Here is a 14382-nt window from a genome sequence, read left to right as displayed (position 1 = left end):
GTTTTAATAATAATTGCGTCTAAGTGTAACGAATTAAACACTTAAATTTACTGGCCGACAAATACCAAAGTGAAAACTTTGTTGCTTCATTATAAAATATTCTGATAATAGTTTGAGCGTAAATAACTGGGGATCGACCATGTTTTTTGCTCTAAATTGACATCTGTATTTAATAAAATAAGTTGCTAATTTTCTAAAAATTAACTTTACACACTTCAATTGTGGCTTTAAAGACATTGTGTCTGATATCATTCGGCCTCCGCTTCTGATTCACGTGGGAAGATTGACGGTTACTTCCGGAGAACAGGTTTGTACTGATACAGAATCCAGGAACACTGGCTAGGTTAACTGCCCGCCATTACATAAGTGAAATACCATTGAAAAACGGTGTTAATCCCGAAATAAACAAACAATTTAAAGAGCTAACTTACAGACATACAGCCGAAATTGAATTAAAGTGTTGTGGAAACTATTACACATTTGAAATATTTGAATGGTATCGTAAACTTAATACGAGTGATTTGTTTTGCAAACTTAATTCATTTCAAAGATAGAACGCTCGTTTTTTTCGAAAACTAATTGAACTCTGTCACAATGTATCGTACATGTTGATATAAAAACCACACGCACACGTACCAGTCTGCTATATAATAATGTAAATGAATTATGCGGAGGTATTTTCATCTCATGAGATAACTAAATATCTTAAGCACCACCCCTAAAGTCTTCTATCCCTAAAGGCTTCTAATTCTGATTCAGCACTATTCGGCACCATGCACAAAAAGATGTTCAAATTGGTGCGACCCGGCCCATGTTCTCAATTTTTGTTTATAATTCTTGTTAAATAATATTACGACAGTAAATAACCAACAAAGAAATATGATTAGAAACTAAAACGATTTAATATTATAACATCGTCAAATGTGCTTTTCTGTTTATTTCCGCATCCGTTTCTCTAAAAACGGGATAAGTACTGTCTTTAAACATTAACATGTAGATCTCTAGGGCTGTACAAAGTATTCCTAACATACAGAAGGATTTTGATAGTTTTACTATGAATATACTTAGGAATTGATCCAAATAAACTCTAGAAATAACGCAATATTTTGAGAGTAATTTATCTAACATTCAGGTTTACATAGGTAAGACCGGTTAAATTTTACATTTAAAAAGAAATTGAGATACAACATCCATTGAAATTAACCAGTTATTGCAAACCTATCAGAAATGTGCACAAACGGGTTTTTAGAAAATTCGCACATGCATGCTAAAACGTGTATAATGGATATCAAAATCTTCATTGATTATGTTATAACCAGGTTTTCGATAAAAAAAACTTGTTTCTAGATTGGCGACTGTCGTAAACTAGGAGGGTGGTGTCAATTTTGATTTCTGTGCCGTAACTTGAGTTAGGACTGACCGACTGCAATGAGGTCGCTTACATAGCGACGAAGATTGCGACGACATATGAGCCGTGCCATGAGAAAACCAACATAGTGGGTTTGCGACCAGCATGGATCCAGACCAGCCTGCGCATCCGCGCAGTCTGGTCAGGCTCCATGCTGTTCGCTTTTAAAGCCTATTGGAATTGGAGAAACTGTTAGCGAACAGCATGGATCCTGACCAGACTGCGCGGATGCGCAGGCTGGTCTGGATCCATGCTGGTCGCAAACCCACTATGTTGGTTTTCTCATGGCACGGCTCAATTATGAGGTTACTAGGATCAATGTCATATATCAAAGTCATTCATACTAAAAATAGGAAAAAAACGGGCTCCACCTTAAAACTTAAATTTGCATTGACACATTGAAATTAAACTTGGCATATATAGAGTATATTACATGAGTGTCTTTTCATATTGAATTTATTAAACGAGTTGAATAAAATACTAAAATGCGAGGCTCTGTCAAGCAAATCATCAGTTTTATTCAACGAGTTTAATAAATTTAATGTGGAAAGTCACAAATGTAATATTCTTTTTATCACATGTGCTACTTTACTAAATAAACAAGTCAATTTGACCAACGTCTCCTATACTATGAACGACGTCGACGTCAATGCTTTATTACGTATAGGTTAATAAATGGGAGAGCGGTGCCTTTGAGTGATAATGGCCCTGGCAAGGTGATAATAGCCCGAGGGCTTTAGCCCGAGGGCTATTATCTTCTTCCAGGGCCATTATCACTCAAAGGCACCGCTCTCCCATGTATTTACCTATTTATTACATGTTTACCTATAATATAGTAAGAAATGGTTTTTGTGTCATTTTTATGGGTAGCCTACTTGCATCTTCTGGCACAATAAATTTCAGTTTTTCAGTTTATATATTATTTGTAGGCCCCCTATAAGTATATTTACTGTATAAAATCAAATACCTGGATAGTTGTACTTTCTTGCTTATTGTATAATTTAGGGATAAAGATAAGTTATTTCACGAAGAATACACGATGTTACGCTCAAGATGATAAAATAAAACGGAAATATTCGCTGTTTTACCTCCATGAAACGCCATGACGTCATTTCTGTTTACGGACGTTAATTTCCCGCGCTAACGCCAGGGACATTATCGATAATGGCCCCGGGGCTTATTATGATAATGTGATAATGCATGACGCAATGCGATAATGGGAGAATTTTCAGCATACATTTGTTACTATTTATAGGTACTCATGTAATAAACTAGTGTATTATCATTTTTAAGTAATGGATTTATTACACTCCCGCGACGTCAAACATGTGATAAAGATAGCTTATTGAAAACCCACATTTGGGATTGAGTATGTCGTCAGCGACGTTAAATTCAAGGTCAGCATAACTTAATTAATCTGCATACTTAGAAAATTCCACCATGGCGCCGTGGTCTAGAGCGTTGGGCCAAAAGTATCTTTTGTAATGTGGAATGGATAGGTCGCGTTTCAAATCCTGGTCCGAACCTATTTTTTCTTTTCTTTGTTTTTTTTTTCTTTGCTGCATAAAAATTCATTTTGATGCCATACTGTAGAGCTAATGTCAATGTCGCAGTTACTAAAAATGAATTTTTCACTGTGGCAATTACAAAGATGGTTTCTGGTTTATAACTTTAGTTAGAATTAATGTATTATCACCAGAGTTGTAGTGTAGCAACCTTTTATAAAGAACTAGCTTTGGCTTGAATTTGGGGTCATTGTTACTAAAACTAGAAAAACAGCTTCAGCTCAAAACTTTAGTTTGGGTTCACATTTTGTCAGCAAAATTGATGTGTAGATAGCATTTTTCAAGAATGTATTTTGGGGTCACTTGGGTCATGTCAAGGTCACTGTTACTAAACATTGGAAAAATGGTATCAGCTTTCAACTTCACCAAGGAAGTTCCACTATGGCGCAATGAGCTAAAGCGTAGATATGTTGTACCTATTGATTATGTTGGACAAACTGGCCATGGTTCAAACCCAAGTCCAGGCCTTACTTTTTTGTAATAAAAGAGTCCTTGTGATACCACAGGGTTAAAGTCAAGACTATAATAATAAAAATACAATTCTTTTTTCACCATGGTCATAAAAAAGATTGTTTGCGGTTTACAAGTTTAGTCAGGATTGACTTACTGTCACCGAACTTGATGTATTGCAAGCTTACGTGCAGATCTGGCTTTGTAGTGTATTACGAGTCACTGTAACTAAAAATAGACAAATGGTTCCTGCCTTATATCTTTAACTTAGTCATAGCTATTGGCAGGAAACTGGTTTGTAAGTAGCTTTTATCAAAGTTAGAGTAGAGGTTCAGGGTTTTTTTTTTTGGGGGGGGGGGGGGGGGGGGGGCATTGGGTGTCTTGGGTCAAGGGTCAAGGTCATTGTTACTGAAACTAGGAAAATTATTTAGTACAACTAATTATTTAATCTGTTTTCTTTGCAATCGTGGTTTAGTGGGCTAAATCGTTGGTCTAGTGTACCTTTTAAAACTGTAAATTTACGGGCCTTGGTTCAAAACCTGATCTAGGCATTATTTTATCATACTCAATATAAGTCATACTGAAGTCATAGGGTCAAAGTCTAACTAATGACGTAAGTCAGGAATGACCTATGGCAATGACACATCTATATATGTTGTATCTCTGATTTTGAATAGCATGACAGGATGCAGTCAAATATGATGACAGAACATGACAATCTGTCATGATTGTAGTGCTTGTTTGCTTCCAAAGGACTATAGTCTGTCCCACATAATTTTGGACCTCAACTTTGGGCTGATATGAAGAAATGATCAAAGAACATGAAACATGTTTTTGTGAATAAAAAAAAAGTCACCCTCGCGAATTTCAAGGATTTTTTAAACAATCGTCTGGTTTTCCCGTGCGACTAAATTTCAGTTTCTCTATGGGAATTCGCTGTTGTTTTTTTTTCTGGTCGCCATTGCCAAATATTCTCTATTTTGGAGATTTTCGGGAAATTTCACGTGTTATTCCTTGGGGATCTCCCGTTTCACACTTATCTTTTACACTTAGCTATTTTTGCCCCCGTAAGAAACAGAATGGGTTTGAAATATAATTTACAATTTAGTATACAAACGAAATTTTGAAAAATGTAAAAATAGAAAAAGAACTTACTTTGCACGAAAAAATCTGGCCGTTAAGTAAAGTATTCAGTTATAAATTCCTTTAATCATTATTCCATTTATCCTTAAATTCTTCCAAACGATGTCCAGTCCAATGCACAATTTTCAAAGTCAGAAGTTTTACACTTAAAATCCATCATCCGAAAATTGATCCAGTCAATCTGCGGCAGTTTTTCGAAGAATTTCTGGCAAATAACTGAACTATGCATTTGAAACAATATCTTTAATTACAGTATTTTCCAAATGCATAATCCAGGAAGAACCTGTACGATACAAAGACGCCAACTGCTTCAGCCCACAGGTGGCACTAACGTACCTAGGATACAATATGGGTCCAGGAGCCATATGCACTTAAATTTACTACAATTATAGTGTTTTCCTAGGAAAAAAATGACAAAAAGCCGTTTTGAAAAAAAACTGCACCTGTGACAAGAGCCATGAGAAAGGTAGGTAAGAACAGTTTGACATGTGCATTGCTTCCAGGTCCGTATATTTTTTTCAAAACAATATTTCCTTATCAATGATTGGCCGTCTTTTGGGCAAAAGAATAATCTTTCAGAAAAACCTTACTTCAAAGCCCAGTTCCAACCCGTTTACGTATCACGAGCGAGGAACGGCGTACGAAACGGTAGTGTTTTCTCTATCCGAATAAATCCCACACATTTTTCGCAAATTTCAAAATGGCTTTTTGTCATTTTTTTTCCTAAGAAAACATTATAATTGTAATAAATTTAAGTGCATATGGCTCATGGACCCATACTGTATCCGAGGTACGTTTCTGGCACCTGTGCTTCAGCCTCCTTAGAATATAGCCTTCTACACATTTAAGAAGCTCGCCATGACACAATAACTTTTCAAACGCTAAATTCCAATTGTGTCATACAATATATGACGTCACTAAATATCTCGATCAAATGCATAGGCGGCACATGTCGGCTATCTTACGCATGGCCAGCGTTCGACACTAACTTTTTTGCCAGGTATCCCGAAGGAATACCTGCTGGGAAATTTAGGAATCCCTGCTGAAAATTAGGAGTCCCTGATAACAAAATGTGGTAAGAACATGAAAAAACTAAAATCTAACAAACACAACTGTTTACAGTACTACATGTATTTTATTTCCACTTTATTTTTATTTTACATCAATGACAACAATAGCTTGTATGACTTTTGCTGTAAAAGAATAATGTCATTTCTGTCCAAGTCCTCTTCCATCTCATCTTCACTACCATCGCACTCCTCTGCCATTTGTTGTAGTTCGTCTAAATGTATGACGCCTAGTTCATTCGCACTAGATTCAACAACTTCAACTGGTGCTGGACTGACCTGCAAATAATAATAATATTACTGAATATTGTAACTTTAATTGACAGGGTGACATAATTTATATAAATAGAACAACAAGATTCCTTTAATTGGAACTGGTAATATAAAGTGTCCACATTACCTTTGGTCTTTCGTTGTCATTGAAAAAAGGACGTCTGGACCTCACACTGTCAGACTCCCAGAGTTTGATTGCTGGGTCGGGATCAAATTCACCAACGTCAGGACCCTCCATGCTGATGAGCATGAGGTCACTGAGGTTGCGATCCCCCAATCTCGCCCTCCAGTCATTCTTCTGAATCTTCATTCTGTGGGAAAGGAAATAAAGATAAAATTTGGCATTGATACAATAAAATACATAAAATTGATTTGGTGTGAAAGATTGTTTGTTTGTTTTGGGTTTAACGCCGTTTTTCAACAGTATTTCAGTCATGTAACAGCGGGCAGTTAACCTAACCAGTGTTCCTGGATTCTGTACCAGTACAAACCTGTTCTCCGCAAGTAACTGCCAACTTCACCACATAAATTATCAGAGGTGGAGGACTAATGATTGCAGACACAATGTCGTTTATCAAATAGTCACGGAGATGTATTTAAATTTAAAACATTTTAAACGTTTGTATTGAAAATACACATTTAACTTAATTAATTTAGCATTAAAAGCTAACAATTTGAAATTTACCTTGAAAAACCTCTCTCTGCATCTACTGAGCTTGATGGTAAGCTCAGGAGTAGACTCACAAGACAGAAGAAGTTTGGATATTTGGATTCACTAGACCACAATTTTTCCCAGGATAAACAATTAATCAGGGTCTTCTTGCTGAAAATAAATGTGAATGCTTGTCAAAATCAACTGAATAACTAGTTGATGAAGTATAATGGACACATTGTGCATAATTGTGAAGAGAAAAGAATTATACCTGTTGCATATGTCTGTCTTGAATCGAATCCACTCATTCTCTATTTCATCTGTTTCACAGCCAGCAGACTGTAGCTGGGTTTTGCAGGTTTCTACTAGTTCTAACACGTCATCATCCCCATAGTTTCCTGTAGTGAAATAAATGCAGTGGTTAACCATTGCTTAGATAGCAACTTGGTCTATCTTATTTATTACTTGAACAATATGATATTTATTTTTTATGTAATTTATTTTGATTCATATAACAGGAGACACAAACATCACTTCTGAGGACAAATGACATTTATATGGGTGTTGACATAAATAAGGCATAATAACTCATAATAGATTGTTATTTTCATTCTGTCTTGTAGATTTCCTATTAATCATGCATTCTGTAAGGATTTATATATTGTGTAAATGAAAGAGTGATAAGTAAATGAGTAAATCATTTGATATTGAATTAATATATATTTTTTGAATTGTATAAATTACTTTCCTTATTATGCAGGTACAATCTAATTATGAAATTATGAAGTGCAATGAATGAATTAACATAAAAGCAAACCTAAATCACCATCAACAGGTTCTGGCCAGTTCATAAATGATACAAAGGAGCTGCCCTTGAATAAGTGTATATCACAAGCAAAGCGTTTGTCTATAGCATCAGCAATGCTTTTCAGTGTGACCGTTCTGCTAGCCTCCAACAAACCATCATGGCTCACCTTTCTCAAGTATGGACCATCACTGTTGTTAGTAATATTATAAAGCATGCATATATGTTGATACATGTAACAAGCTACTAAAATCTACAGGCATATGGATATTATTAGGTATAACCACAGCAAACATATAAGGGAAGGGAAATTTCTAATAATCTACAGGTTAGGATTAGGTTAGTGTATAGAAGAAACTAGCAAAGCATGATAAAAATATGCAACATTACATGTTCAGTGGTCTAGAGAATAAATGTTAGTATAAACACAACATAGAAGCAAGTACTATACAGTAAGCATCAAGCATAGCAAAGTTGCAGTATACCATCACCAATAAAATTTTATACAGCATAGAAAATATAATACCTGTCCTGATATCGCATCATAATCACTTTGGCAGACTGCAACTCATTCCATACATCAGCTAGAGTTGAATTTTTTTCTTGTATAACCTCTGATACCTTGGACAGGCAGGATACTACATCCATCAAAAAGTGCAGCCACACCACAACCTGGTCTTCTTTCAGCAGTTTTAAATAGTTCTTCGCTTTAGCAGCCGACTCTTTTCTGTGGGAACTATCATTTGGATTCTGTATCTAAAGTATCAACAATAAATCAATTTACTGATGTACCATGTATGTACCTGTCTGATATAAAAGGCCTGATGTGCAAAATAAATAATATAAAATTCTATTAGCTTAGAGATTCATAAATAGTAGAACTTTTTACCTGCTCTAGGTGCTGGATGATAGCTGTTTTCCCCATTAGTAGGTGCTTTAACGCTCTTCGGGTATGAGGCAGCCACCTCGTTCCACCAACCCGTGTAGGTATTACCATTTTCTCACCAAGTGTTTCAAACGACACCTTTAAGTTGGCCCTATTTAGTGGACTGTATCTGCATATATATAACACAGCAATACATTATGCACAGTAAATCATATGATATGTAATGATGTTATTGTATTGTACCGGTATGTAAAATATACACAATTTTGTTTTTTGCCTTGTCTATCGTTATTCCGAGGTTAATTCATTTCAAACTAATTATGTGGAGGTTTTTGGATGGTGTGAGCGAACCAATCGCTAAAAAGCCAAAAACTAAGCAGGAACAGTTGGAAACTCAACGCCTTTATGATAAAACGAAAAGAAAACGGAATTAATAATCAAAACAATAATGTTATTAAAGGTGACATAGTGATATTTCATGTAAAAATCTGATTATCACAGACAAACTTACTTGTAAAATAAATATATATTGAGCAGCAAGGCTTCACACTTCTGGTGAACTTTCGCAGGCACTTGTTTCATGGCATCCTTAAAACTCAACTCAAGTCTGAAAAAGAATTATTCTGCATTAACTGGCCACAAAATATTACAATATATTAAGTTGGAAATGTGTTGCAAGAATAGTTGGGGTGCAAAATGCACTTACTTGTTATTAAGATTAATATTAACATTTGAAACAGCACATTAGGATTATTGATAAAACAGATTTCAGTGAGTATTTACCTGTGAGCAGAACAGTGGATGGAGAATGTTTTGGGTTTGTTGGTGTGTTGTCTTAACTTCTGCACAACGCCATTCTTCACCCCAAGCATAACCGATGCTCCATCACACCCAACAGCCAGCAACTTTTCTTCCCATGTATCACCTATTCTCTCATTTAGTGTTTCAATAATAGCACGACTGATCTGTTCGCTATCTGCCTTTGCTACATGCTTCAGGCCAATAAACTGTGTTAAAACCTGTTTAGACAAAATAACATTTATGAAATAGTCAGAGAAAATTTATTATTATTCATCTACTGAACTATAAGATCTTATTTTTGTTAATTCAACTCAGAGATTGGTAAATATATTTCATAAGACAGTCATATAATTGCATCATAAATAGTCAATTCAATTTGGCAATAGTTAATATATTCTTTTAGTTTGCATTCCTTGCTCACTAGGCAAAGGATCATTTTTGCAGTTTTAAAAATCTATTACTCACTCAACTTGATCATTCAAAGTATTATTTTCGTAAGTTTCACTCAACAGTATTTAACAGTACTGTACCACAACACAACTTTGGTGTTTCACAGCCTAGGAGAGAACCAAAAATCTCTTGCACTTAATTCAGACGCTATACCACTGATCTAGACTAGTGAGGGGGACTGATCAAAGGAAAACAATATGTTGGATTTTAAGAACTTGCATCAAACATTTTACCTTGCCAGCGGCAGCAGATCTGAGCATAATACACTCTGCTTCTTTAGATGAACAATCTGTTGAGCCATCACTAATCACAGATATAAATTTGCTGTTACTAATGTGGTCCTTTTGTGTTTGACGAATAGTGTCAGCAATTGACCGAACAAAAACTTGACAATACTTGTCAGTGGTGTAAGTGTGCCCAATATCTAATTGTTTGTTACCGCGGTCAAGTTTACATAGGTGTACATAGTCAGAGTATGGGCGACCAAGTTTTGCGATGTAATGTGCATTGCAAAAAAGAATTCGTAGCTTATTGATTGCTGCAGAGTTAAGCATACTAAGTGATCTCTCACTAGCAGTACTGGTGGAGGAAGACCTAGCTTCAGACTTTCGAGTATTTTGGCAGTGACTTTCACTCATGGCATGTTTCTTAATGGTCTGAATTTTGAAGTTTGTACATCCAGTTACAAAGGACCCTGACTCTTCGAACTTAACACACACTGTACAAACCATTCCCACCGACTCGTCATCACATTTTAGCCAACTATACTCAGACTTCCATGAATCTTGAAAATTCCGTTTTCTTTTCGTTTTATCATAAAGGCGTTGAGTTTCCAACTGTTCCTGCTTAGTTTTTGGCTTTTTAGCGATTGGTTCGCTCACACCATCCAAAAACCTCCACATAATTAGTTTGAAATGAATTAACCTCGGAATAACGATAGACAAGGCAAAAAACAGTGTTCCTTTACAAATAGCGAAATTTATGGTGAAAAAATTACCTTAACACCGTCCAGATTTTTCATTTGGATACATCGGCTTTATTCGCTTTGGTATTGGCCAAGATATTGCGTTTAACGGTTTACTTTTGAACACTCGATACACCTCGGTATTTACGCTTATATAGCATATAATAAACAACGTAAAATTGCGGTCTCTGTTTACGCTTAGCAAAAGACCGATGTTTGAGCGAACAAGACTGGAGAATTTCATTTTTTTAGAATCATATTTTATCTGAAAATCAAGAGTCCCGACGGAACACCGAAATTGTGAACTTTAGGATCCCTTGCGGATTTTTGGTGTCCTCGGGATCCCGGGACACCGTTAGTGTCGAACGCTGATGGCTACCCCAACAATAATTAATTAAGTAAATATTGAAGCTAACTGAGTCCCGAATTTAATGAGGATAAAGCAAATTAGCTGTCGACTGTGCCAGTCTGACTACGTGGATAAAATTTAAATCAAAGGCGGGAATGATTCAGTTTGCTTTATGTTTGAGCCCAGACCTAAATCTCAGAAAAAACGTTAATTTGTTTCCTTTATGAAATATCGATACAGCTACTTTAAAAGAAAACATGTAAAAAGGGATTTTTCTATCACCGACAAAACCAAACAACCTTGACGTTCCCGGTTACGGAAGGTGCGTTATATTTATAAATTTGAAATTTTGACTTCTTACCTGTAACCGAGCGTAAAAACAACAACACGAAAACCAACAAATGTATCGCTGTCAACATAAGTTCTGAAGTTTCATGAGATTCCGCAGGCCAGGATCCAAGGCCGGATCGAGGGGGCCCGTGCCCCCCCCCCCCCCCCCCAAGCTGGCTGAGAAGTGACCTAAAGGCCTTCTCATATTACTCGTGAAACTCATCAAAGATGAACCCTACTATTTTGGTAAAGGAATAATTTTTTCTCAAAATTTGTACCTAGAAACGCACCAGAGGCCACCATTTCATACCTGTATTTCAAACTTTTCAAAGGGGAGAGCCCCCTGACCCCCCACCCCCTCCCCACATCAAGAGAGGAGTAAGGAGTAACCCATCAATTATTATATTAGACCAAAAACTGCACCGGAAGCAACCATTTTATGCCTGTATTTCAAAGATTTCCAGGGGAGAGCCCCCTGACCCCACTAAAATGAGGGGAGTACACCCACTAATAAATGCACAAGCGGACACCATTTCATACCCCACACCCCTAACATGGGCAAGGACATCCCCTCCAATACCTCGCTATGCACCTTGGCGATGACATCTTCGTTCTAGACTGGTGACCCCTCCCCCCACCCACGGTCAAAAGTTTCTAAATCCGTGCCTGTTTTTCATGATAGGCCTACAATGAAAATTCATTTGGCATGTGACTATATCACGGCTTATGTACATGACCGCAGTGATATTCTGTGTAGACTGTATGTTGCATTAGTTACAAGTTGTGGCAAGATACCGTCATTTTTGCCAGAGTATATTTTTGTAATGAACTTGATGAGTAGATGTATTTAATAAGCTAGTTATACACAGTACGGTAAAGTTCCAGCAAGTACGAAGTTTTCGACTGAATATCTATATGAGCCGTGCCATGGGAAAACCAACATAGTGGGTGTGCGACCAGCATGGATCCAGACCAGCCTGCGCATCCGCGCAGTCTGGTCAGGATCCATGCTGTTCGCTAACAGTTTCTCCAACTCCAATAGGCTTTAAAAGCGAACAGCATGGAGCCTGACCAGACTGCGCGGATGCGCAGGCTGGTCTGGATCCATGCTGGTCGCAAACCCACTATGTTGGTTTTCCCATGGCACGGCTCATATAAAGTTTGAATTGCTACAAATCATTTTTAAGGAATAACTGTTTTTTGTGGGGTTTTTTTTGTTGTTGTTGTTGTTATTTGCGTTCAACGTGTTTTTGGTTGAATTTTCAATATAGCTATGTACTGCCCCGTTTGTAATAGAAGTAAATGTTTCGTATACGTACTTCTTGGTGAACAAAAAAAAACAACAACACAAAAAACACGTGTTTTATTTCATCGAAAATGAAAGTAACTGACGCGCTTGAACATGCTTCTTTTCATCTAGCTGAAGAACAAAATACCCCTTCAAAAGGTCATATGAGCCGCGCCATGTTGGATTTCTCATGGCGCGGCTCATATTTTTATTTTGTCTATAGGTCTACCATGCCTATCAATAGCACAAAAATGTTTTAACATGCCACTTTTGATTTCACTGAACGGCCGAGCATGAGAAATAAAGACGCGAGGATGGAATTGAAAAACTGGTATTATGTTATTATAAAGAATAAAGGCAATTATTAATTTGTTTAACGTAGTCCCTTATATAGGCGGTTGTCTCAAATTGAAATATGTATATTTTAAATCATTAATTGCATTGAGGAATAATGTTTTACCTTGATCGAACGGTCACTAAAAATAGTGAGCACCAGTCAGTACACAAGTTTACATGTATTCATGCTATTTAAAAAACAACCTTTTAACAGACTGTTATCATCCGAACCTATGATACGATTATAAACAACAGTAACCAATAATGAAAATGAGTTAAATGGGTTGCGCGCACCTTCGCTGTCCCCACTATTATGATATCTACGGCTGAAACAATGATACGCACTTGACTTGCGACAAGTATTTATTTTACGTCAATGCTAACGAGTAAGTACAGACACATTTTCAGAAAAAAAAACCCTGAAAACCTGAAACGGAAATAACTGTTTAATTTAAAGTAAAATGTTAATTCAGGATCGTCCGTACAAGAAAATACTACAAGTTTTGGACAAAGTTTGTTTTAATTTTCCATGTCTGTTATTCAACAATAAATATATCTGACGTCGCTAACTGTGAGCAAACCCCCAAATGACGTTTGTATGGACGCCGCCATCTTGAAATGGACGTCGCGTCATTTTATAATGCAGGTGACTTTATGACTTTAAGAATTCATTATACCAAATAATTTTTATGCATTCTTTTCAGATAGCTTTTCGGTCAAGAATAAGTCATGTACTTGGAGAAAATATTTCGCGTTCCTTTTCACACTTAGCTTTCCGGTCTAAATATTAGTCATGTGCAATAAATGACAGGTTACATTATATCGCCCAGTTAATGCATTGTCCAGCAATGCATGTTTCAAAATTACTAATCGTTTTGTCAACTGACTAACTGTATAAATGACAGAGTAATTATAAACACCCGGTGTTTTGATCACGCCGCATGACTCAAGTCACGAATCATTTCTTTCATAAGCAGAAGTTTTGTGACAGAACTTTAGTATCTTTCTGGTACTCAGTTAGGTCAGATGCGTATGTTCGATACCCGCAAAAATGAATTAGTTAGATAAGGACCGAGGCAATTAACGTTGAAGAATAGAAGTTCTGTTAATAACTGAGAAAATGTTAGTGAACTATGTTAGAGAATTATGAAGAATGACATTGATGTAAATATTATCTTAGAACTTAGTACAATATTAAATAGTAGTTATCATACAGAACAGAGTTGTTATTGTTGTAGTTAGTATAGTGTGAACCCTTTAGACCCTGTTACACTACACTATGGGGGAAAAAAATAAAATCTTGATATTAAACTTCATTTTACATTTTAAAAAAAAAAAAAAAATGAAAAAGGTGCCTGGAGATATTAACCGTCTGGTATTAACGATGTCATTTTTGACAATTTATATACAGTATAAATAAATTATCGGAGGTCCAGAATTAGGTGGGACAGACTATAATTAACTATCGCAACAACAGATTTTAAGTGCCGTATTATGGCTGTGTTGTTACATTTTCTTGTCATTTGGGAAATGGAGTACATACATTTTTATCATAATAGAATTCCACTTCAGCTCGTGCTAAGGGGCGTTAGTAGTGTTGCACTTTTCATTCCTT

The 14382-nt window shown here is 36.3% G+C and overlaps 1 protein-coding gene across 1 annotated transcript; it reads right to left on the bottom strand.

Annotated features, from left to right (window-relative positions):
• Positions 1-6080: 6080 nt before the first annotated feature.
• LOC123548678 (zinc finger protein 862-like) lies at positions 6081-10829 on the bottom strand. Its single transcript, XM_053542442.1, has 8 exons — positions 9734-10829; positions 9033-9268; positions 8761-8856; positions 8253-8418; positions 7890-8119; positions 6830-6956; positions 6592-6729; positions 6081-6217 (listed from the first exon to the last, which is right to left on the bottom strand). The coding sequence occupies exons 1-6, from the start codon at positions 10400-10402 to the stop codon at positions 6941-6943; spliced, it is 1413 nt and encodes a 470-aa protein (XP_053398417.1). The 5' UTR covers positions 10403-10829; the 3' UTR covers positions 6081-6217; positions 6592-6729; positions 6830-6940.
• Between the last annotated feature and the right edge of the window lie 3553 nt (positions 10830-14382).

Source organism: Mercenaria mercenaria, chromosome 4, assembly GCF_021730395.1.
Source record: "Mercenaria mercenaria strain notata chromosome 4, MADL_Memer_1, whole genome shotgun sequence".
Taxonomy (NCBI): domain Eukaryota; kingdom Metazoa; phylum Mollusca; class Bivalvia; order Venerida; family Veneridae; genus Mercenaria; species Mercenaria mercenaria.
Note: the sequence above shows the minus strand (reverse complement) of the source record. Positions and strands in the feature narration are given on the sequence as shown.

Bases quoted from the DNA above. Each gene is read 5' to 3' on its own strand.
- LOC123548678 (XM_053542442.1), bottom strand. From the start codon at position 10,402: ATGTGGAGGTTTTTGGATGGTGTGAGCGAACCAATCGCTAAAAAGCCA. The intron at 8,857-9,032 runs GTAAATACTCAC...ATTCTTTTTCAG, and splicing joins ATCCACTGTTCTGCTCACAG to ACTTGAGTTGAGTTTTAAGG. The intron at 8,419-8,760 runs GTAAGTTTGTCT...ATATATATGCAG, and splicing joins AATATATATTTATTTTACAA to ATACAGTCCACTAAATAGGG.